The following is a 21,795-nucleotide window of genomic DNA, read 5'->3' as shown; positions in this document are numbered from 1 at the left end:
GCTCCACACACTGACTTAGCTTCCTTGACCCTCAGAAGTAAGTTGAATCCAATTCCTAGTTCACTAGCCATTTTTTTGCGACAGCATAATCAATTTGGCATGTCCAGCCTCGCCATACTTCCCTGACGTCGTCGAGACTTCCTTTCCAGACACCCACATCGCCTAAATGCCCATGGTCGCAATCGCAACTGTGTGCTATGACCTTTGGATAACATACACGGGTGAATGTCATGATGACATAGGTCGGTGAATTGCCAAGAAGGCGATGTGACGACAACTGGGGTGTACGCCTCCTTCCAACACTCGGCCTCCGAGCCACGAACACACCACCAAAACCCACTCTTTCCGAAAGGGTATCACACCGTCCTCCTCATCTCCTCAACCACACTCGCAATCTCCCCGCCCACGTCCGTCCCAAGCGCCCGCATCCCATCCACGACGCCCTTCCGATCGCCCTCGCTCAGCTCCTGCCCCATTTTCCATCGCCCCTCCAACCGCGTGAGCTTGATCTCGATCCCAATAATCGCCCTCTTGAGCGCATTCACGTAGCTCTCAGGCGCATCTCCGACCTTCCACTCCCGCCCTTCCTCCTTCCGCGCCACATCGCGCTCTGCGAAATTTGTCAGATCGCCCACTGCCTTCTGCAGGAAACTGTCGGTCTCCTCCCTGCTGGCGGCGTCATCCCCGTGGCGGTGGTGATACACCGTCACGCGCCCGTACGCCTGCACGGCGACGTAGTCCCATGTGGGCACGACCTTGCCTGTTGCGGGCTTCGTCTCTGTGTATAGGCTGGGAGTGATGTAGGCCTGCGGTGTGCCTGTGAAGAGCACGAGGACTTCGTCGGGGAGTGTGCCCTTTCCTGGGGAGGCGGACGGGGCGACGAGGGCGGCGGCGATGAGGGCTTTGGCTTGGGGGTTTGCTAGGGCGATGTGCCCGCGCAGGGCGCCGAGATCGTTGGTGTCCGCTGAGGATGGGTCATCGATGAGGAATGGGATGTGCGAGGATTGAAGGAAGGGCATATTGGGGTGCACGATACCTGTGGTGAGAATGCCGAGGGGGTTGCCTCTTATGCTGAGTGCGAATTAAGATCCCCGTTCATGAGTACTTGAGTGTTAAGAAGTGCAGACTTGCAATAAGCAGACTCACAAAGATCGGAGGGTGTGGTGCTGAAGAACAGCATGGACTGGCCTAATGTACATGCTCAAGTAGCAGGATTGGTGGGGCGGAGATCCTGGGAGTCGAATCGAGAGGCGAGCAGCTCTGACTCGATTCGATACTGGAAAACAGGGCGCTCAAAGCCCCTCAGCTAGCGACTGATTTTCTTTTTGACATGCAGGACCTCAAACACCAGTGAATGTTCGACGTCACTGACTGCACTCGCTCTCTGTCTGTATACTATCACCACCACCACTCATCTGTGCGCTACAAAGATGGCGCCTTCAATCCACCACCACCCACCAACATCACCATCTCAGGCTCCAGCAAATCCGAAGCCGTTTCTCCAACCAAAGAACTGGAGAACCTACTTTTGGAATTGAAGAATATGAAGCAGAAGATGATGAAAAGGGCAAAGATGGCTGGCGAAGACCTGAAGGTTATTGAAGATCTCTATGAAACAATATTGCGGGAGAAAGGAAAAGCTAGGGCTATTGACAAGGTCAAACAAGAGTGTGGGTGTGGGTGTATTTTATATGCTAAGTGTCATCGCGGTTTTCGATCATTATTCACAAATGTACATTCTTTCAAATTCAGCATTTACTGGCATATCCTTTTGTGAAAGAATGATCGCCTCATAAGCCTAACAACACAACATTTTCAGATAAACGGATGAGCTCAAGAAAAAGAAGAAGAAACGGAAACCAGATGAAGATGGTAAGTCATTGACAAGCCCGTTACTTCTAATCACCCTTCTTTTGTTAACTTTTATCAAGACTCAGTGTGCCATTAAATCGTCTCCTCCTGTACCATTCGCACTACCTTTTCGTTTCATCTGGCTCGATCATGCATCCTAGAGTAGGATTAGAGTAGGGTAACTTGATCTACCGCCTGGATTTCCCCCCCCCCCCCCCCCCAACGATGAACTCTTGGAGTGGATCAATCAATATCAGGACAGCCCATTCCTGTGGAATCGGGATATTCGGCCTACTGCTGTGTATCCTACTTCTGCACCTTCCTGCATCACTTCTCAACCATTACTGTTTTACCTTGGAGAATCGGTTTGAACAACAACCTGGACTTTGAAGCTTTGAAGCCCAAAGGTCCTACCAATATGCAACGGATTGTCATTCAATAATTTCTCTTTCTTCACCATCACCTTTTCTATAACATACCGCTCATTTCCAATATGAACATCATGAACCTTGGCTCATACCTTCCGAGTCCTGCATCTACCCGTGTCTCACATTTCTCACACGCGTCTCACACTTGAATCAAAAACAGTTCTCCAGACTCGCACAACAAATTACCCATGAAGGACATCACGCATCACGCTCTCGGGTTTTGTCGATGAAGAACCACATATAAGAACCACAGTTCTAAGCTTCCATGTGCCACCACAAGGACCAACAAGTCTGAGATTGCAAATGTCCCGCATATAGTCCCCCGGATCGCATGTAGGCTGGTAGCTCTCGATTATCGATATCCAATGTTGCTTTTGACTCCAATGGAGAAACATGTCATATTTGATGTTTTTGCTTGCTTGAACAAGGGAAAAGGCAACGGATATCTTGTCTCTATACAAACCATCATCCAATCAAGTATCACGATATGCCATTGCCTGACCGTGTCAAGACTCCTCGGGGCAATTACGAAGGACCCAGTGGTTTGGTACATCGATCGCGTTTTTCCCATCGGAATAGGGATTCTTAGGAATCCCAGTGGCTGGGTACTGGTGAGTTATCTTGCTTCTACACCTTCATACACCGCTTTTTGAACTCATGCTTCTTGCCTTGAGAAGATGGGCTGATGGGGGCTATGCGTGTCCAATCACAGAGAGAATGATCGTCATGTGCAGCATTTTAAGCCCTGATATCACGTTTCGTGAATGGGCTACGCAATGGGCGGACGGGCTCTTTTCTCAAGCGCTCAAGTGCTTGTTTTCTCCTTTCGGTTATTTGTATCTTCCATTCCACAGGTGTGAACTCCTTACGGCTTTGGCTCAGGTGTGACCCGAGATGTTATGCTATTCACTTTGGCAGCAACATGATTCGGCACCCTGACCCCGATCTCTGCAGCAGCGGCCAAGAATTGTACGCCATGAGCACCATATATGTCTTGACGAGCCGGGTATACTGGATGCACTAGTATCTGCGATAACATATCTGCCCTAGCCCTGATTCGGAATAGGCAAGTAACAAAAGAAAGAAGAAAGACACATGATATAGCATAGTAACTGTGTGATATTCAAAGTATTTTTGTATACGACAAATGGCTACCTGCGTAACAATATCTATCTTGTAGGCAGGTTTGAGGACCAGCATGTGCTTTAAATGCAAAATACGACATCATAACAAGTGGGTGGGTTCATAATCATAGGATACAAAGGGGTTGTTCATGCAGACTTCTGGAAGAGGTTCTTCAGGTATCTGCAAAAACATTCTGCTAAGATCAATACATGTGTTGAGGCCTTCAAATATCAGTGGACCAGAGTTTGAGACTCTAGGGCTTCCGTTCGCCGGAGGTCAAACAGCACACGAGATGAGAGGACGCTATGCATTGTGGACTGTAACCTGTGTATTTCATGTCAGAAAATATGGTGGTGGATACTGCAAGGATGCACGTCACAATTGCAGAGGTGTATGCAACCTGGTGTAATTTAAATGAGTCCTATTACATCACCAGCAAACATAACATAGGACTCACAGGGGCGAGGGCAGTCACAATTAGGTCGATCAGTGTAACCACTGTAAATCCAACCATCAATAGCAGTAAGAAAAAATCGGGGTGCAACCTCACAGACGATACAACTAATGTACATTATGATGTCGCGATAAATATTCACAGTCATGGGGCTGCATACAATCAAACATAGCATCACTGCCAACGGATACTCAACCATGAAATGCGTTGATAGAATGAGAAGCAGAAACTCACCGAATTCATACAGTAACAACGCACCATATATTACTGCCGTCTCTCTGCTGCTAGTAAATAAACAACCGTCATGATTTACTTTATATCTATCATCAGACTCAACCGAACATCTAGAAACGAGACGACATACTGTAGCCAGCTGGAGCATATTTTTCAAGTTCAGTCGGGAGAATAAAAACCGTCAGGACTAAGATCTGGAACTCAGTATGAGTAGGAAATCTTCGATGCATAGGCATGATACCATACCAAAGCAAACCCAAGAAGCCAAGCAAGCAAATTCTTAGTACCATTCCAGAATATATAAGTACGCTGAATCAATAAAACTGGTGTACGAGTCAGAAATTGAATATAAGACAAGTAATTTGGCGCAAGTGACCTTCTGCTGCAGCAGTTCCCAAGATGTTTGAAACTTTTTTTGTATGCCAGTGAAAATCTGTTGTTACTTTGAAAGATTGTCTACTTACTGAGCAAAACCTCTTTTAATAGTCCACACTGCCGAAGGAAGTTACTCAACTTGAAGACTAATAAAATGATTGCACTGACATTTCTTGTAAGGGTTAGCATACTAGCTGGCGAAATACATCGTAAGATGTAGCGCGTATGAATAAATCAAGAGAAACCTACAACATATGTTCAATGCTGCAGCTATGAACGGTAAATATCGTGCAACAGTAAATGTGATTCGTGTAGTATTCCAACGAGTCCCCCAAATCCAGCGTATCTATATCAAATTTATGATCAGTGTCTTACTAGTCAGCACAACAGAGCCCATAATCACCTCAGTCTCCAGCGTGATACAATGATCATATACCTATCAATGCTGCGTCAAAACACCAGCACGTCGACATACTTCAGTCCTCTCACCAAAATTGCAAAACCGGCGACTGTGGTTACAACGAACCAAGATGAGCAGCTTGATTAAAAGACTTGAACAACACACAAACCATTGAAACACTAAACATAGAAGTTAATTTACGCCAGGCATTATTGAATCCACGGCACTCACCCCGGAGACCCGCAAGCCCCAAAGGAACGATGGAGAAGTGGCTGACATATTATTTGCCTGCCAGGCCAGATGAGCGAAGTTTGCAAAACTCTTAACCAACCTAATGCTCACCTTTATACGAAACCTAGCGGGATTCCAGCATCTTCGCTGTCACAACCATAGACTATTAATGTTGAGAAGCGCCAGTGCTGATTATGATTGTTTCGATAAGTACAAGAAGGCTGTTGTGATGAGAGGCCACCGTGAAGAACAATGCATGTAAGAGCCTACGTAGGATTAATGATTTCACGAATCCTGCAAGACCACACCCACCCCAGCAACCTGAAAATCTGCAATCACTCATCCAGGACAACCTTATGAACTTGAAATGATTGACTAGCTTTACCGTGACAGATATCATCCGAGTCCCTAATAATAGCAGCCCTGCTTACCGGGCTAGAATCATATGATCATGATGCTCTGCATGGTTGGTCCCGGTATGAAGTGATGTCATTGTGAGATGATCAGAGCACCGCTGTGCAAACCCTGGTGCCAGTGGTGCACTGCAACTGTTGCAATACTAAGTATATCGTCAGGTCGTGGTATTCTGTTAGTTGCCACTTTCTCACGCGTACGGTGCAGACCATAGTTGTTTGCAGGCTCCTCCACAGCCACTGTTTCGAGAGGAGGACTTAATCCTAGAGCCACAAAATAATGATGAGATTAGATATGATAAGATAATAATTCAAAGTCAGCACAACTTTATTCCTCGCTCTCTCTCCACAGCGGTTGCAAATTAACATTGGTAAGCAAAGGCTCGCCACAGTGACAGTGACGAGCATCACTGTCGGACATTGAAAAATGTTAATCATTTTTCAAATTACAGTACAATTACTAATTTTATCTACAAGTACTCAACTGATGGAGCCTTGTGATGGACAGGTAGGAGTTGATTTAAACTCCTTGACTGACATCCGTAGGATTACCCAGTGCAAGCTAGGGTCCTATGCCTCTGGCAGGCCAAAGTGGGGCAAGCACTTGCCAAAGGAGGTGCTGATGTTATATTGAACGCAGGGACTGGTCTGGGCAAAACACTGGCATTTATGATGCCGCTAATACTCAGGCCGAAAGGCATACAAATCATAGTAACAGCATTAAACTTACTTGGACAGCAAAATGTTCAGACTCTGGCAAGAGTGAGCATTAATGCCATAGCCATCCATTCAGACACAGCTACATCCGCAAATTTTAGAGTAAGTCAGCTTCATGACATTATGAGGGAATCATGTAACTTGACATTTGTAGGCCATAGGCAAGCTTGCATACCGAGCAGTGATTATTAGCCCTGAGCAGGCTATGAAGCCTGCAGGTGAATTTGAGAGGCTCCTGCAGCAGCCGCACTTCGAGAACTGGGCCGCATGAGGTACTACTTGCCTCCCAATATCCCCTTCTTGATAGTGTCTGCTACATTTACAACTAATATGCTTCGAGATATTCGAAGGGTCCTTCACATGCATTCCGACCAGCTCATTACAATACACTGGAGTACATATCGGCCCAATATTAGTCTGGGTGTACGCAAAATACAGGATCCACTCACCAGTTATCGCGACCTTGTGTTCTTGATACCCGAAGGCTGCGGAGTCGAGTCTGCACCACCAGATAAATTTCTAATTTTTTTTGATAATATTCCAGACTCTGTCAATGCCGCCAAATATTTATGGAGCCACCTACCACCCAGCCTGCGAGGCAAGATAAAATGGTTTAATTAGATATGTCAGCAAGCTACAAAACGAAACAATTGGAACTCTTACGCAATGGAGACATCTGGGGCCTCTGTACGACTGACCCGTTTGGTCTGGTAAGTAGAAATTATCGGCAAAAGAAATAATCAGCACTAAGAATCTGATAAAGGGGATGGACATACCTGATATCAAGATAATGATCCAGTGGCGCATTGCTGGACACGCCAAGAAAGTGAAACTTACACTGGTTACTCTGTGGCAACGTATTGGATGTCTTGTTCGCGACAGGCGGCTTCAAGGCATGGCCATAATTTTCGCTGAAAAAGAGTTTTTTGATGATGAGCGTCAGAAGAAGGAGGAGAGAAAAGAAAAACGACTGAAAAAAAGGAAGTCAGCTGGTACACCGCAAATGCCAGCCAAACGGCTGGCACTTACCGCTTCTGGATCAATACCAACACCGGCTCAAAGTCTCCCCAACCTACCTCCTGAAAGTGAGTTGGGAGAGGAGTCAGATGAGTATAGCAGCCAGGAAATGGTAGTTGACGCACCAGCGGATGATATGGAAGTACTCAAGCAAGCCTTAGAGTGCAGTACAAACAAAGGGAGAGTGGGCACGCACAAACAGTCCAAAAATGAGCTGGACACTGGCATGGACTACTTCATAAACGCAGATGGGCGTCCTGGTTTCAAATGTAGAAGAAAAGTGTTCCACGCATGGTTTGACAATGAATCTGCCGGTGAGAACATTAAGTTCCTATTCTAGTTCTGGTTCTCTTTTCACACTATCTCTTTAGAGACGGACCACATTGACTGTGACTCTTCAAAAGCTGAAGGCTGCAACCATTGCTCATTACCACAGCCCACAGTCTGCTGTGACCTCCATCAACCTGCTTTCTTTGACCGTTTTCACCACAACCCCATCCCCAAATTTCCCAGACCTTCCAACCGCTCTAGAGTGACTACCTATAAAATGGAAACAACTGACCTCACTCTACGCACCGCACTTAAAAGTTGGAGGGAGGACAAGACTAAGGAGGTTTATAGAGAGGCCCATTTGGTCAATATAGGGCCATCTCTTGTCATGAGCAATGATACACTCACCCGGATTGTTGATTGCGCACACCACTTCAAGATTCAAAGTGTCAAGGACTTGAACAAGGAAACAAGGTGGCAAGGCTGCCTGGAATATGGCCAGGAGGTAGTTCCGGTGGTCTTGTTGGTTGTGCCGCCGCCTCAGACTCGCCCTCCACTCGTGTCTACACCACTGCCATCTCGCTCGCCTGGTACTGTTGCGACTCACACCGCTATTGTCACTCCTACAGTACCTCGCAAGAATAAGTGTTGGGCCTGTGGAGTTGAAGGACACAATAGTAAGTTATTTTCTATTGATCATTAAACAGTAAACTAACCGATGATTTTTTAGTTCAAAACCGAGTCTGCGCTAAACATCCATCTCGTGTAGATAAAGAGAATGTAAGTCCCACTTTTAGTGCCAAGTTGTGTAGCATTAACCTGTGCTCAAATAGCAACCTACTACCCGTTCCTCATAATCTATATCATCTCTACCAATATATCATCCATAGCTATATCACTGTCCTCTGTCACTATCTCCTCGTCATTTTTTACAGCATATTCATCCCTGTCTATTAGATTTAGTCCCTTGTCAAATAAATCATTGATTTGCAGCCTCGTTTTACGACCCGGTTGGACTCTGTGAGGTGAACAAGTCCCAAGATGATTCATAAGCACTTTAAATTTTTTTTCATGTTGGGATCTGCATGTGCGACTGTCAAGTAGGTGCTGAGGAAGTATCGTTTTATTGTTGTGTGCGTATTGCGAAAAACTTGGACGAGTATTGACTCCATCACAATCCTATTAACCATTCGGCTGGGACCTTCTCCTCCATTGCGCACTTTTGTAAACAGGTTATATAGCTCTACACACCAATCAACACCTCAAAATTTACAAGCCTGCCCCGTGGGATTGACCAGAATGTTGTAACAAATGGCCCGTCTAATTTGTTGCTGTCAGTACTACACAATGTTATTCAATGGAAACAGACATAGACGCACCTGAGGCCAGGTGGATATTTAAAGTGAACATTAAGAAGGAAGCTTGTCATATGGCTGGCATACTTATGCTTTCCTGTTGCCTTGAAAATGATGATCCATTGGATAATACATTGCTCGGCACGACCTATGTCTCCTATATTCATTGCATAAGATAGCTCTTCATACAATAATGCATATTTGTTGAACAAAAGGCTATTCTCTTATTGCCGGTCTCTGATGCTCGGGGGTTGATCTCTCATGTCGGATATCTTGTGGTTGGAAATGTATGCCTTTGCAAGGTGCTGTGCTATCTCTTGTATTTGCTCGAAGCTAGGGTTGGAGCTGGCAAATTTTTCTAGAGTAGAATGGGCTGGGTTGTGTGCATAAGCTTCTGTTCACCAACAATAGAGACGGCAACAAGTCCCTGCATGGCTAATGACTTGGTGCATGCGGCGAAATCCTGGTTTTGAGCCAAATATACCTGTTTCTTTGGGGCGCAGGTGAGAAATGTCCCGCATCAAACTCGTATCATCTTCTCTTGCTGTAACAGCCAAGAGTTAGTTACTCTGGCGCACACAGAAACACACTATAAGGAAGATGAAGAGGGAGTGGTTACCCCTTAGGCTGCAGAGAGTTTGTTGGTTAACAACAGGAGGACTCGCTGAGGAGTCTCCTGGATCTATTGGGGTATATATACTACTACAGGGTTATTTGTACATGTGTACTATACAGTTGATAGAGACAGTGGCTGATGATGTCATGGGGCCTAGCCCGCATGGCCAGCTCCACTGTGTGAGAGAGTTGTGTCTAAAATAAAAAGAAAGGCAATGCAGCGCGAGAAAGGGGAAGTGCCGCATGGCACCATGTGTGAAGGCTAAAGTACAAGGTTTAAGGCGGAGAATGAAAATAAAGGGAAGGTCCAAAAATTGTGTTATCATAACACTTTCTCCCAGAGGCCTGTATAAAAATGTGCCACATAGCATCTGCACAAGCCATCTTCAAATGAAAAAGGCCGGGTACAAATACTACATGTTGGAATCGGTTCCAAGGTGTGTCCTCAATGGCACGACGTTGTTGCACTGCTTATAGTCTCTCGCCAGTTCCAAGGTCTCCATGAAATAGCACCACATATTCCTCTAATTCAACAGCCTCCTCGGATTCTTCCTCAAAACCACCTTGACCCATCAAAGCTTCCACTGCACGTATGTTCCCTGCAACTGTCAAGTTATTGATATACATTGCCCGTGCTGCAAGGATTGGAGTTTTTACCAAGGGTATAGACTCAATAGGTTTTGGTTCCTTGAGTTTTGATTGGAAGTAGGCAAAGTATTCAGGGCCATGATAACGCAGATTGTGTAAGAACTTCCAAGAATTGAATTGTTGCTGAGAATTGAGTCCCTGTAAATTAGGAGTGTCGGAGTGAAGGCGTAGGAGATCTTTGTATGACCTCTTGGATGAGAGAGTAGTTTGGTTAGTGAGAGAATTGAGCTCGGATTGAGCCCAGAGGTCTTTTGAGCATTTCAAGTCTCCGCATGTAATATTGTGTTGGAGAGGAAAGACTAAGCCGGAAGTCAAATGTTTCAGGGATTCGTTAGATCGCTCAACTGTCGGTATATAAGACTTCAGGTCAACATCAAAATTGTTGTAAGCATACAACGCAAGAAGGGTTTGTCCAAGTGCGGTGAGTCGTTCATGAGATTTTGAGGCAAGAGAGCAAATGGCACTTTGAACCAAATACAACGAAACAGAAAGGCCCATTCGTGAAAGAGTGTCGACAACTTTTGCTGGAGTATGGGATGAGTGGAGGAATATACCAATGATACTTTGGAGCGCGTTTGATTTTTGGTTCGAGCTTTGCATGAGTATACTGAGTATTATGACTTTTTTCTATTGTACCTATAGGTTACAAGCTTGAGAGAAGAGACAGAATAATGTACCAATGCCACCACATTTTTCCGTCTTTCTTGATGCTTTTGCTCTCAATTTCCAGGCTTGTCGATCGCAGCCTCAACCATGCCTTCTAAGTCAAGTTCATCTACTTGTGCCCAGTATTCTTCTTCTAACTCATTAAGTGCTGCAACATCAACATCTTCCGTGGCCAAGGTCTGGATCTGTAGGGCATGAATTAGCAGATAGAAAACTCTCGAGTAAGTCCCAAAGGAGAGGTGCGCTGCTTTGGAACTGCCGAGCCATATCTTTGAGACAGAATTGCTCGACCTGTTCTGCTGATGCATTAGATGCATTGAAATGCCACTGATTTTCCTTTGTGCTCAGGGTTTGGAGTTCGGACTGGCATGCATTTCGAACCATCTTTTGGCTCCACCGCAATGGCTGGTTTGTTGGATTGGGATCGTGACCTGCTAGTGCTTCAATAATCCATGCCCTGTGCACTACTAAGTCTATGACCACCGGATGACTAGCATATTGGTCATCTTGAAGAATTGAGACAATCAGATCAGAAGGCGGCACTTCACAGAGTGATAATTGCTCAATCAGCGATGCGGTTGAGTACATGATCGATTACAGACTGATAGAGTGGGGCACTGAGATTATTGTGAACTTACTTGCCTATATTGGCTCGTGCTTGACATCATTAATCGGTCTGCAATTGATTTTTGATGTCCGATGGTAGCCGATGTCGAGGCTCATCACTGTCACTGTGGCGAGCCTTTGTTTACCAATGTTAATTTGCAGCCGCTGTGGAGAGAGAGCGAGGAATAAAGTTGTGCTGACTTTGAAATTATCATAATCATGTGACTATCTATTAATATGCCTTGTCCTGAACTCACTAGCACTCATCCTCCTCTCTCGAAACAGTGGCTGTGGAGGAGCCTGAGTTGTTTGTTGTATTCTAATTTAACTGTTCGACAAAAGTCGTCTATCTGAATGTGACAAAGAATCCAAATACATGTGAAAGACCTGTAGCCTAGTATATGAACCGACCGATCATATTATATCCCTTGAGCAAAATAGTTGCTTGTGTGCGGTCTGCATCTATATGTCATCATTATCCAACACCATAACAAAGCGAACGCGAACGAATTCGGCATTCTCTGGGAGAAACCTCGTAATATGTAAAAGCGTTTCCGACCAGTGAAATAACACACAAGTATCGAATTTCACCAGAAGCATCAGTATATCGCACGTTGAAGTTCCAGGGCTTCAGTCTGACGGAGGTTGAATAGAATGCGAGAGGAAAGAACACTATGCAAAACCATTTGCAACCTGTGAATTTCATGTAAGTGCGGCTGAGAGAGGAGATGGCAGGAACATACGTAGCAAACATACTGATGTAGCCTGCCTGATGAATGATAGGAGTCAAATTAAATCCGCGAAGGAATCTGATAAGGAACTTACAGGAACCGAAGCAACAACGCCTGTGTTGATTATTGTTATTGCTAGAAATCAAGTTATGCCATTAGTAGCAGCAAGTGAAAGAGGAGTATAACCTCACAGGTAATACAAGCAATATACATAAGTGTGTCACGATATATGTTCATGGTCATGGGGCTGCATATGATCAAACATATCAAAACTGAAGACCCAACAAAATATAAGTGGCATGATAGGACAGAGAGTAACGACAAGCTCACTAAATTGATATAGTAACAGAGCACCATACATGATAATATCTGTTCTGTTTCCAACGAAAATACAACCACCGGGATCGCCTTCATGATAGTCTCAGTCTTGACTAGATACGATCCATAGGAAAGAACACCTACTGTAGATATGTGAAATGTGCACTAGATTTGGAACGACGACGACAATTACAATTAATATCTGTAACTTGGTAGGTATGAGTATACAACGGCTTATGTTCTAAATCACATACGACAGTAAATCCCAAAAGCCATACTAGCAATCGCTTGCTACCGTTCCAAAACCTGTAGGTACGTTGAATGAGCAGACCTGTACGGCAATGATTCTACGTTAGCGTAGTTACACTGTTTCCCCATCTGCAGAAATGACCTTCTGCAGCCACAATTGCAAATATGTGTATAACTTTTTGTGGATCAGTTTAAGGGGATACAGCGTCATGAGTCTAAAAGATGTCGAACTAACCATTATTAACGTCACTGAAGGGTGAACACTGTCAAACGTATACACTCAGTGAAATATTCTGTTGAAAGTCAGGCAACTGACATTACCGGTACGTGTTGTTACAGCAGCTGTCCAGACATATCAGAAGACTACGGGATAAAGAATAGAACAAACTTACAGTACACAGTCAATATGGCGCCTAAGAACGCTAGATAACGCGCGACTGTAAAGGTGACCCGCGTGATATCCCATCGTCTTCCCCAAATCCAAAGCACCTAATTTTGACTATCAAGACAATGGCCAGCCTGGAAGTAGAATACACATACCTCAGCCCCCAGTGTAATACAATAGTCGTAAATCTGGTGACCTATCAGCAGCCCAGCGGTGTCCAATGTACTATAGAGCTCTTACCAATATTACCAGCCCTGCAACTGGTTACCCGGAAAACTGGAACGATGAGCTCTATTCGGGAGACTTCAATATGGTACGAACCGTTGAAATACTAAATAAATGATTTATTTTACATTGACCGACCTCCCGGAACTGTACTCACCTGTGTGACACGCAAGCCTGAAACGAATGTCGGACTACTTGAAGACATCTTGTCTGTCTGTCTGGAGTACAAGCCTAAGCGAATACGAATATACAAGCCATCAACCTATTAACACGTCCGCTTTATATGTACTATTCCTAGAGAGGCTCAGCCCCTCGTTGCCAAAGTCGCCTGATGTTGGGCTTCAAATGTCCGAAGAAGACTATTCTGCCAAGAAACAAGAAAGTTCTTGTAAGATCATCAGAAGACCGTGGCTGACCAAGAGACTTGTGCCCAGTATCATCACGAAGATAGCCAATATAACTGCTGTGATCATTGTATTATCTGGAATGACTGTTCCAGTTAATGCTGCTATTGTACAGGATCTCATAGTATACAGATACTCACCATGGCGACTTTGCTTTGAAATGATGCTTCGAAGATGGGAACATTGGCACACCTTAAATAGGATTTCGACGCTTGGACAGGATACAGGCAAGCAAGCCAATCGATTCACAAATAGATGGTAAGGTAAAAGCACAGCAGGCGAGTACCCAATTTGAATTGATGCGAATTATGTGGCATACTCGATGAACACAGGGTCGAAGGACCATCATGTTCAGTGTATGGATAAACGCCTGGGATCCTTATCGGAGTGTTCCGAACGCAACTATGTTTCCACACGGCAAGTCAGTTGCTCTAAACAGGACGGAGTTGCATTTGTTCTCAAGACCTTGTAAGATGCAGCCTCGCCGTCAAGCCCGATCTTTGTCAACAACACTGATCGTGATTGATCACCGGAAACTGACATACAACGTGCAATATAAATGACCTGCTACCAATGCTGACCATTCAGAGATCCCGTTCTACAAAATCTCTAACTGGGAAGATCCTCTTTTCGGATAGGACACGAGTACATTTTCTCCTGCACTTTTATTGACGATAATGCGTGACATGCCGCAATTGCTGCTCTGATGACGGTTGAGTGGTGTTTGAGATGCTAAGATGCTATGCAATACGATTTGTGCGCAATCCTTAGTGTCAATATATCCAACCTAGTATGAGTAAGCTGCATCATGATCATGATTTCCACCCAATACCAGAACGTACCGGAATAACAATAAGGTTCATATTACCCAGTGCCATGGCTACGATGAGGACCTTATCGAAAAACATTAATCGGATGACTGGGAATAGACACGATTACCAGTGCTTGACGAACGCTCACCCCTCCCTCTCATGCAGGATGAGTCTATCCATATGTATGCTGTGTAGTGTTTAGCATAGATCATGGAAAATTTGTTCGGACCTACCATCTTGTTCCAGCCTGACACATCGCATCAAATGCTCTCCATACACCCTCGAATTTCCGACCCAAACGCCAGTTTAGGATAAGTATCATGTCCGGTCGAAGGCATTCCAAAGTACCAACAACTTACTGAATGTTATACCATCATTTGAATCAGACTGTCTCCTCCATTGAATCGAATCTTCACTGAAGGATTTCGATGTCGGATACGGGTAATTGAATCCAGAGCTTTCCGCATTTGGCTGTCGTGAGCTATTAAACAGTATCCGAGTTGCCGATAGAACCCCCGGTAGGCCTGAACCGCCTTGGGTTGAATCACTGTTCAATCAATATTTATAAAGCCTGCCGGAGAAACATCATCGAGTCTTCACAATGGCTACATCTTCAGCTGGTCCCGCAGTGGTCATTCGCCCCATGATCGCAGACGATCTTCCTGTCGCTATGGTCATATTGAATGGGGCGATTTTGACTTCGACAGCTACGTTCCGTACTGATCCCGTCGACCTCGCTGAGCGACGAGAGTGGCTGGTTGGTCTTGCTAAAGATAATTACCCATGTTTCGTGGCAGAATCGATTGAATTTTCCAATAGGGAAAGCGAGACTACGGCCAAAGTAACTAGAGTCCTCGGTTGGTGTAATTTGTCATGCTATAGATCTCTGCAGGGATATATCAAGTTGGTTACTGCACCTATCTCGACCCTGAGAAAGTTAACTGACCACACCATTTGTACAGCACGGTAGAGATAAGTCTCTATATCCAGGAAGGTTTCCGAGGAAGAGGCCTTGGAACCAAATTGATAAACGATATACTCCCTGAAGCTCGTAAACGCGGATATCGCACTATATTAGGTGAGTTCGACTCGAGTGCATTGCAAGCTCTGCCGTTTTATCACGCTTTGTTTTGATACACCATCTATAGCGATGGTGGCAATGGAAAATGAAATAAACGTTAGGTTCTGGGAAAAGCAAGGATTCAAACAGTGCGGCGTGCTTCGAGGTGTGGGAAGGAAATTTGATCGTTGGTTAGATGTCGGCGTGTATCAGCTGATGTTGTAGTATATACGAACGAGGCCTTTCTTGTCCTCACTGGGTTGCTTAGGCTCGGGTAGATGTGATACACTTGTGCTGTGTCTGTCCAATAGATAAGGAAAACGCTAAGTCAGCGGCTCTAGTAAGTATCAATCAGATCATATTTTTGATCGGGATGTATAGTGCGTACCTGTGTCCTGTGAATGGCCCCCCAACAGCCTCCAACCCATAGAAGTAACGCTGAACGCTAAAAGTTGACGCTGTGTCGTTACTGTCAACGTTAACGTCGTCCATTTAGTGGAGGCAATGTACACGTACGGAAGGAATGGTCGTGGCGTGAGGACAAGCCTGAGATATGATGGAGCAAGGACTACTTATAATGGTAACCCCAGCTATAATTACACTGGCTGGTTATAAATGTAAGCGTTTTGGGTTTCCTGGAGCTGTGCTCTTTCTTAGAGCGTCAGATATCTGTGGAAGAGTCGTGTTCGTCGTTCGCAATGGTGAGCTCGATGTGCGAAGATGGCCTAGTCGTTGCGAAGGGAATCCTTGGCTGCTTTGTAAGCCACCCATCTGCTATTTTTCGGAAATACGTCTTCGCTGGCGAATAGGCAGAGCTTTTATATCGTCCCACCACACACCTCTCTCCCTCTTTCTCTCCTTTCATTTCGTCGTATCTCTAACCAAGAGACCTTATTATTATTTTATCAATAATAGCACTAAAAATCACTTGCTCTCAATCTTTAGCAGGACTTTTCTAGAGCATCATGCTCACCCAAACACTTTCTTTCCTTGCCACGGCCGCGCTGTTTGCCATCGTTGCAGCACAGGATGGTTCAATATCAGGCCCAACGTCCAGCTCATCTGCCGCAGGGTACTCATGTGACCCGTCGACGTGTAAGCTACCGACCTGTAATTGTGCCAGCACCAGTCCGCCAGGTGGACTGTCACCCGTAAGTAACACCACATACCATAATGTTCCTCATTAGCGACCTAGAGTTGTGTATTTGTGCAGTCCGAGGTTCCGCAGTTCGTCGTCTTCAGTGCTGACGATGCCGTCCAATCCTACACCCTTGACGCTGTCAATCAGTTCCTGGCACAGCGTAAAAATCCCAACGGCTGTCCTATCAAAATGACATACTTTACCTCCCTCAACTACACTAACTATACGCTTGTCACGGATTGGTTTGTAGCTGGCAATGAAATTGCTGACCATACGTGAGTCGTTCCTGTTTACCCCTATGTGACAACATGGATTGATTTCCTTCTAGTATGACTCATGTCGGTACTCCACCAGTGGAAGAAATCAACGGCAACCTCATTGCTTTGAATGCACTCGCTGGTATCCCGTTAACGTCTATCAAAGGCTTCCGTGCTCCCTACCTTAATTACAGCGCAGAGACTCTTCAATTACTTGCTGCATCCGAGTTCACCTACGACTCTTCGTCTGCGGCATCCATACCTGTCACAGACTCTGGCACGGACGCATGGTGGCCATACACTCTTGACAATGGTTTTGCAAATGACTGCTTGTCCGTCGAAGGTTTATGCAAAGGCGAACCCAAACTTCCTGGATTTTGGGAGATACCGATGTATGCGTTCTTCGATGATTTGGGGATAAACGGACCACACTTGATGGACCCGTGGCTGTAAGCAGCTATGCTTAGATTCTTCCTGACATCAGTGAAAGCTGACGGAGGCAACGTTAGTGATGCAGCGAACGGTGGAAGCACGGTTAATGACACGGCCACGTTCAATTATATGAAGAGCACGTTCACTGCGCACTACAATGGCAACCGTCAACCTATTGGGCTTTATACGCATCCTATTCATCTTTCTGTGAGTGACAAACATGTTTATAAAAAGTTTGCTCTCACGCCCTGTTTTTATTTTTGTCTGTCTTCGCTCTGTTGCGTCTACAATCTTCTGAATGGGATACGGGTGTAAATTCCGCATATTCAGACGACCTACCCTGGTGTCAACCCCCCCAACTCGACTATCCAGATGATAAATGCATTCCTTGATTGGGCGCAAGAGCAGCAGAATGGTATGTACCTTCATCGATCTCCCCTCAGTTTGAATGATCTGACAATTCTCTCCTTCTACTCAAAATTATTTATTTTTGTTCCATTTTTTTTTTGGCCTGTAGTCTGGATAGTATCTAACGAGCAACTACTTGCTTGGGTACAGAACCCTGTTCCCGTCTCTCAACTCAGCTCTGTCGACGCTCTCAAGTGCCCTACACCTTCCGTAGACGCGTCGAAGAAAATTTGCAATGGAATGCCTCAGAATGAGGCGGGTCTGTTGAGTCATTGCGATTTCTCCGACTTCCCGTTCTATACTTGTGTAAGTAATATTACCCGGATGACCTGCCATCAAGGGGTCCCCCGACTTCTTTCTCCCCAGAGACGAGAAGCTGACTTGGCTTGTTCTTCGCAGTACGGATGTCCAGAGGTTGAGGTTTCTCCTGGTAACCCTAATCCTCCTCAGCAAGTTCCACAGGGTCAGCAAGCTCGATACAGACGTGAGTTCAGTTCTTGCAGTTCATCTATTCTTGCTGACTGCTCCGCGACTTACCTTATTTGCTCATTTCCCATTTAATACATCTGACTTGACGATGCTGCATACTCACTTATTTAGTTCCTGCAAACTGCTCGACGCCTTTTTGGGATCCTATTGCCGGACAATGTAGCTGCACCTCGTCGACATGTGCATTCACAGACAACTCGAGGCCCATAGGAGTGCGTATATCTCGAGTCTATTTTGAATCCAACTCGCTGACTTCGTTTTTTCAGCCAAATGGTGCAAATCTCACAGGGGGTGGCACTGGCGGCGGTTTCGGGTCTAGCTCTGGGCCATCTGCAACTCCTACGTACGATCCCTTTAATGGTAATGGTGGCGTTGGCCTGGGCATTCCTGGGGCGGCCATCTTGGGGGGGATTGTGACCGTGGTTGTAGGAGGGCTAATTGGAGGAGCTGTTGTCGGATTCTAATCGACCTAGGCCACTAGGAAAGGCGAAGTGTTGATTTAACGGTGATATAAATTGGATATTCGAACAGACTTCATCTCTTTATTTCCTATTCACGTCTAACTGGTATCCTTGGCCTGTTCGCATTTGATTGGACAATATGGTGTTGGTTTTAGCTGAATCCGACCTTCTGATCTTGACCCAGTTCAAACTCATAGACAGTTCCATACTTATCTTATCTGCAATTTTGCTTATGGATTATTGGTCATTACTCGTTTAATTGCATTTTTCTTTCGAAGTAGCCTTTTTATTCACGAACTATAGTGATCATGGATATTTGCTTTTGTGGACTTTGCTATTTCTCGATAAGACGAGGACATCAATAAATTAGGCATAATGTGATTGTGAAATGGACTGTTATTGCCTTCAAGTTGGCATTGCTGCTTTGATTAGGAATCTTTTGAAGAACAATGCTCAGAGATGATAAGCCTAGCCATAGTGTAGGTTGCGGAGGTGGCGGTTGGAGACAGGCAGCAAAGTCCGGTTCGTTCCGATCGGAAAAGGCAACAATTTACGTTTATCACCGCATTTCCTCTTTGACCCGCTTGTCTCTGTCGCTGCCGCCCTCACCTACGCTCACTCACCACCATGCACACTCGAATGCTCGCCTCCGCCATGCGCGCACGGCCCTCCTTCCTCCTCCTCAACCGCGCCCGCACCATCGCTCCCTCTCGTTTCTCTTCGTCTGATGCACATGGCCAGGAGTCATTTGAGGCTTTCTCTGAGCGCTACGTCGCGTTCTTCCAGGGTGCACAGGACCTTTTCGAGGTTCAGCGCGGTCTCAACAATTGCTTCGCACACGACCTGGTGCCGTCGCCCAACGTCGTCGAGGCTGCCATCCGTGCTGCTCGCCGCGTCAACGACTATGCGACCGCCGTCAGGGTGTTTGAGGGTATCAGGGAAAAGGTCGAGAACAAGCAGCAATATCAGGCATATATGGACGAGCTTAAGGGTGTAAGAGAAGAGCTTGGTCAGTATATTTCTTAGTAGTGCTGCTTTTACTTGGTCTTATTTTTTTCCTAAAATTTCACCCTCGATAACTAGGCATAGTAACAAAAGAGGAACTTTACACTTCATAAGAAAAAGGAAAGGATCTTCATGTTTGGCTTTACTTTGTATGCATAATCCCTTTTTCAATTCACAAATCCCGGAGTACTGACCATAAATGAGCAGTAGATGCAATGTCTGCACGAATACAATTTGTCTTAATTGCTTCATTAATCCAAAAGTCTCTTCGGATATGAGATTAACGTCATGAAATCTGTCACCGGTCGCCTTAGAGTTATGTTCTTCAATGATACTTCAACGCCATAATATGCCTTCGTTTGTATGGACGAATGACTAGACGCAAATCATATGCCTCTCATATGTCAACGCGTTCGTACTTGACAGTCTAGTCGACTGTATTGTATGAGTTCGCGATTATTCGTATTTTTTTGCAGCATACGTGGATAGCAAGTCCGATTTGATACAAAAGTGACAGTACAACTGAGGAAATGCAGTGGCTAATCGAGATAAATACAGATAGCAAAATAATAAGATAACATTGGAGGAGTCGAATTTGCTGGCAAGATAGCTGACAAGTGGGACCAGCGCGATAAGTATAAGAAGGCTTCGAATCAGCACTTCTAATACATGCTGAGATGGATAAACGATAGCTTTTATTCTTATTTCTGTGGTCGTTACTTGAGCTGGTGGGATTGGTATTAAATACGATTGAACACGTACGTTCTTTGACCTCTTTTCTGCTAATCGCGGACCCACTTTGGTCGATAGCCTGCTCATAGATTCTACGAGAGTGAGACCGTGTCCTGTCAGAGCGCTCTGCTTCTCAAGCTTAGACACTTTGGTTTCCGTCTCCGCGCCGTACTCTGCGCATAATTGCCTCATGATAATGTCCCGACTCAGTCCAGGTAAATTTTCCGCATGTTTAATCAAGTGCTCAGCCATTGGTGCGAGACCATCCTGACGAGCACTCGACATCGCCATCTTGCGTACAATGCGAAAATTGATCCTCGTCCATGTTTCATAGTCATCGCGGTTGTTAATGAAGAAGCGTATTGGGAATCCAGATGGAGTGAACAGTACGTACTCTACCTCCTTGTCCGCGTCGATTAGCGACACTTGATATTGCAAAGCAGAAGAGCGTTGATATCGAGGCTCGCCAGAACCGATGGATGAGATGTTGAACGTGCCACTTGGATCAATAGGAACATCTTTCAAGAGCGCTGCTACCTCTGGGGAACAGTCCCGCAAGTTGTCATCAGCTGAAGTCCCTTCATGTACTTTTATGACTTTTTTCTTGCCACAATTCGGCTTGTGGTCAGGCCAGTCTACCTTTTGGCATTTTCTTATGGGGTTTCATTTCAGAATGGGTAAAAATATTATCAACAACGACGATTGGATACTCACTGCGAACAATAGTGTACACTGAAATCCAATTTTGATTTGCACGTGCTGCAAACCATAAAATGTGTCTTCCCTCCGAAATCGCCATCGGAACTGCGTGAACAGGTCTGGCAACGCATTGGCGGTTTCTCGCGCATGCTCGACAGGGCCCTGGCAGAGCTCAAGGCGACCTGATAGGGCGTATCGCGCATGAAATCTATAACTTTGTCCATTCCTTTGCTCCCCAAAACTACATCCCGTGCAATTGATTGCATAGCACGTGTCAAGAAAATACCTGAAAACGCGTTCCATGAGCTGTCTCGCATACTTATAAAGCACCTCGAATATATGCGCCTCCAAAGATTCATCACTCACAAATAAACTCATTTCTGGTGAGTGTGAGGAAGTTGTACATGAACCTGTTTCTCTTCGATAGAGGTTTAGGAGCTTCTTCGAGAGCCCGATCCCACCAGGGGCTAGGAAGGTAAAATGGGACTCTGTCCTTGTCAATGGTTTTCTTTGCCTCCAAGAAGCGCTTCACCAGGTCGGTGAAAGGCCTTCCCATATCTTTCCCCAAGCGCCTAACACTGA

The 21,795-nt window shown here is 45.4% G+C and overlaps 10 protein-coding genes across 10 annotated transcripts; 4 read left to right on the top strand and 6 right to left on the bottom strand.

Annotated features, from left to right (window-relative positions):
- Positions 1-356: 356 nt before the first annotated feature.
- On the bottom strand, positions 357-1,199 carry SERLADRAFT_374834 (uncharacterized protein; the record flags this gene model as incomplete). The annotated part of the gene is made up of 2 exons (XM_007324284.1): positions 357-1,071; positions 1,147-1,199. 2 exons carry the CDS (start codon positions 1,197-1,199, stop codon positions 357-359), a joined length of 768 nt encoding a protein of 255 aa, XP_007324346.1.
- Positions 1,200-6,374: 5,175 nt separating this feature from the next.
- SERLADRAFT_403422 (uncharacterized protein) lies at positions 6,375-7,706 on the top strand (the record flags this gene model as incomplete). Its single annotated transcript, XM_007324283.1, has 5 exons — positions 6,375-6,617; positions 6,678-6,747; positions 6,812-6,819; positions 6,892-6,935; positions 7,005-7,706. The coding sequence occupies one exon, from the start codon at positions 7,019-7,021 to the stop codon at positions 7,583-7,585; it is 567 nt and encodes a 188-aa protein (XP_007324345.1).
- A 2,250-nt stretch (positions 7,707-9,956) lies between these two features.
- Positions 9,957-10,748, bottom strand: SERLADRAFT_352963 (uncharacterized protein; the record flags this gene model as incomplete). Its single annotated transcript, XM_007324282.1, has 1 exon — positions 9,957-10,748. A coding segment is annotated over one exon (792 nt), but the record flags the coding sequence as incomplete, so codon positions are not given.
- Positions 10,749-10,852: 104 nt separating this feature from the next.
- Positions 10,853-14,070, bottom strand: SERLADRAFT_418708 (uncharacterized protein; the record flags this gene model as incomplete). Its single annotated transcript, XM_007324281.1, has 21 exons — positions 10,853-10,984; positions 11,438-11,475; positions 11,552-11,601; positions 11,663-11,705; positions 11,817-11,867; positions 12,019-12,098; positions 12,149-12,174; positions 12,231-12,271; positions 12,328-12,408; positions 12,467-12,544; positions 12,599-12,656; positions 12,709-12,785; positions 12,846-12,878; positions 12,939-12,966; positions 13,020-13,045; positions 13,096-13,192; positions 13,244-13,276; positions 13,329-13,348; positions 13,410-13,419; positions 13,471-13,803; positions 13,858-14,070. 20 exons carry the CDS (start codon positions 13,516-13,518, stop codon positions 10,853-10,855), a joined length of 1,050 nt encoding a protein of 349 aa, XP_007324343.1.
- A 185-nt stretch (positions 14,071-14,255) lies between these two features.
- Positions 14,256-14,815, bottom strand: SERLADRAFT_403416 (uncharacterized protein; the record flags this gene model as incomplete). Its single annotated transcript, XM_007324280.1, has 3 exons — positions 14,256-14,504; positions 14,560-14,716; positions 14,763-14,815. 2 exons carry the CDS (start codon positions 14,593-14,595, stop codon positions 14,316-14,318), a joined length of 225 nt encoding a protein of 74 aa, XP_007324342.1.
- Positions 14,816-15,130: 315 nt separating this feature from the next.
- Positions 15,131-15,663, top strand: SERLADRAFT_443652 (uncharacterized protein; the record flags this gene model as incomplete). Its single annotated transcript, XM_007324279.1, has 3 exons — positions 15,131-15,370; positions 15,422-15,432; positions 15,492-15,663. The coding sequence occupies 3 exons, from the start codon at positions 15,131-15,133 to the stop codon at positions 15,661-15,663; spliced, it is 423 nt and encodes a 140-aa protein (XP_007324341.1).
- Positions 15,664-16,236: 573 nt separating this feature from the next.
- Positions 16,237-16,522, bottom strand: SERLADRAFT_480355 (uncharacterized protein; the record flags this gene model as incomplete). Its single annotated transcript, XM_007324278.1, has 1 exon — positions 16,237-16,522. The coding sequence occupies one exon, from the start codon at positions 16,452-16,454 to the stop codon at positions 16,251-16,253; it is 204 nt and encodes a 67-aa protein (XP_007324340.1).
- A 345-nt stretch (positions 16,523-16,867) lies between these two features.
- On the top strand, positions 16,868-19,183 carry SERLADRAFT_480354 (uncharacterized protein; the record flags this gene model as incomplete). The annotated part of the gene is made up of 8 exons (XM_007324277.1): positions 16,868-17,005; positions 17,059-17,436; positions 17,497-17,626; positions 17,750-17,834; positions 17,937-18,133; positions 18,227-18,311; positions 18,428-18,528; positions 18,583-19,183. 8 exons carry the CDS (start codon positions 16,920-16,922, stop codon positions 18,778-18,780), a joined length of 1,260 nt encoding a protein of 419 aa, XP_007324339.1.
- A 158-nt stretch (positions 19,184-19,341) lies between these two features.
- Positions 19,342-20,243, top strand: COX5 (subunit VA of cytochrome c oxidase,COX5; the record flags this gene model as incomplete). Its single annotated transcript, XM_007324276.1, has 3 exons — positions 19,342-19,786; positions 19,861-19,931; positions 19,990-20,243. 2 exons carry the CDS (start codon positions 19,405-19,407, stop codon positions 19,893-19,895), a joined length of 417 nt encoding a protein of 138 aa, XP_007324338.1.
- Positions 20,232-21,779, bottom strand: SERLADRAFT_480348 (uncharacterized protein; the record flags this gene model as incomplete). Its single annotated transcript, XM_007324275.1, has 4 exons — positions 20,232-20,489; positions 20,545-21,166; positions 21,229-21,499; positions 21,580-21,779. 4 exons carry the CDS (start codon positions 21,767-21,769, stop codon positions 20,484-20,486), a joined length of 1,089 nt encoding a protein of 362 aa, XP_007324337.1.
- Positions 21,780-21,795: the final 16 nt, after the last annotated feature.

Source organism: Serpula lacrymans (genome assembly GCF_000218685.1).
Source record: "Serpula lacrymans var. lacrymans S7.9 unplaced genomic scaffold SERLAscaffold_18, whole genome shotgun sequence".
Classification (NCBI taxonomy): Eukaryota; Fungi; Basidiomycota; class Agaricomycetes; order Boletales; family Serpulaceae; genus Serpula; species Serpula lacrymans.
Note: the sequence above shows the minus strand (reverse complement) of the source record. Positions and strands in the feature narration are given on the sequence as shown.